Below are 1,785 nucleotides of genomic sequence, written 5' to 3'. Positions count from 1 at the left end.
TCGATATCTAAAAACTTACATATACAAATATATATCAGACAAGTTTTATGCACATGTTATATATTTTTATCATCAATTTTCTTTAACCTAATTATTATTTTACAGAATCGACATTTCTTTGTTACCGATGTTAGCCCAATAATGGTTATTAAAAAGAAAATAAATAAAAAAACTATCCTTTTTGAAACAACAGCAATTTTTATATCATAAAGTCTACCTATTTAAACATCGTTATTTCTAACCTAAAATGTCCCTAAATAGGAACTAATCCTCTCACAGCCTGACTCCATCCATTATTTCAAATATATTTCCATATAAGGTTCAAAGGCACAGGCAAGGGGCAGTGACATCGCCCTATCAGGCAGAACAATGTCCTAGAGACTGACCATATATACATAGGATCAGTGCCCAAGTCCCCTCCCCACCCAAGCTAGGACCAAGGAGGGCCAGGCAAGGGCTGCTGTTGACTCAGCAGGTAGACCTATAGTCTCTCCCAAACCACCCATCCTTAACTTAGATGATGAAGTTGCAGCGACCAAAAGAACTAACAAGTTTGAGCGGGACTCGAACCCCAGTCTGGTAATCACCAGTCAGTGACGTTACCACGTAGGCCACCACAACCCATTTTTGCAGATAAGCAATAACAAAAGGGTAGGATTCAGCCCAGAGAAGAGAAACCATCAAAGGAATTATCTGAAATTTAGAAACATTGAATAGACATTTCCGAACCTCAGTAATCACAATAACATATCCTCCTCCTCCTCATCATCATCATCATCATCATCTCCTCCCACGCATATTGACGTAAAGTACCTCAAAGAGGATTCATTGGTTAAATTCATCAAGAGATAGACAGTTCGTTATGATGCACAGTGCCTATCTAACTAAGGCAAGTGACCCCTCCCGGTCCAAGCTGATTCCAGTAAGATCATCTGCCAGGCATCGAGAGTAGAAACCGAGTGGACGTCTTGTCTATCACCTTAAACCAGCCCTGCTCCCAGTGACTTCATAGAGATTAAGGGGGCATTTCCTCCACACTCAAAGCTTTCATTAGTCCACCAGGTTGCACATCCGCTTATACGTTCCTGACTGGTGAACAACAGACTAGGGTTCGTGTCCCGCTCAAACCTGTTAGTTTCTTTGGTCGCTCAAGCTCACCAACAATGTGAGCTAAGGATGGGGGTTTGGGGAAGCCTATAGGTCTATCTGCTGAGTCATCGGCAGCCATTGACTAGCTCTCCTTGGTCCTAGCTTGGGTGGAAAGGCGGCTTGCCAGCTGATCATATGGATATATGTCTAGTCTCTAGGGCAGTATCCTGCTCGATAGGGCAATGTCACTGTCACTTGCCTCTGCCAATCTTGAGAGACCTTTAAACCTTTAAACTATTGGCAAACAGGGATTGCTAAGATATACCGCCTAGAACTAATATACTCAGAAGCTAAGGGGTCAAAGGGTAGCCTTCACCAAAAGTACCATTAAAAGGTGTAAAATCAATGTTAAGCGGGGTTTACACGGTAGAACAGTTCGTCGAATCCGGTTGTCGAACCTGCTTTTCAAACGGTTCGAAGCGGTGGAGTCAGCCACAAATGCATAAGGTTTGTGGACTATGAAGCCCTGCCAACAAAAGTCAGGCGATAACAGACTTTCTTCGAACCATTCGACGAACGTGTTCGACAACCGAATACCCCGTTCATACGTTTGAACATCACTTCAAACCCTTGTCTGTTGAACCGCGTTCGATGAACCGTTCGACCGTGTAAACTCGTCTTATTAAGAAACAAATA

The 1,785-nt window shown here is 42.8% G+C and overlaps 1 protein-coding gene across 1 annotated transcript in view; it reads right to left on the bottom strand.

Moving 5' to 3' along the window:
* LOC137640849 (hemicentin-2-like) overlaps positions 1-1,228 on the bottom strand; it is a 176,109-nt gene extending 174,881 nt beyond the window's left edge. Inside the window, exon 1 of the mRNA XM_068373332.1 lies at positions 1,129-1,228. Within this exon, the coding sequence (XP_068229433.1) occupies positions 1,129-1,228 (100 nt within the window). The remainder of the gene's footprint in view (positions 1-1,128) is intronic.
* Between the last annotated feature and the right edge of the window lie 557 nt (positions 1,229-1,785).

The sequence above is a fragment of the Palaemon carinicauda genome, chromosome 1, assembly GCF_036898095.1.
Source record: "Palaemon carinicauda isolate YSFRI2023 chromosome 1, ASM3689809v2, whole genome shotgun sequence".
NCBI lineage: Eukaryota > Metazoa > Arthropoda > Malacostraca > Decapoda > Palaemonidae > Palaemon > Palaemon carinicauda.
Note: the sequence above shows the minus strand (reverse complement) of the source record. Positions and strands in the feature narration are given on the sequence as shown.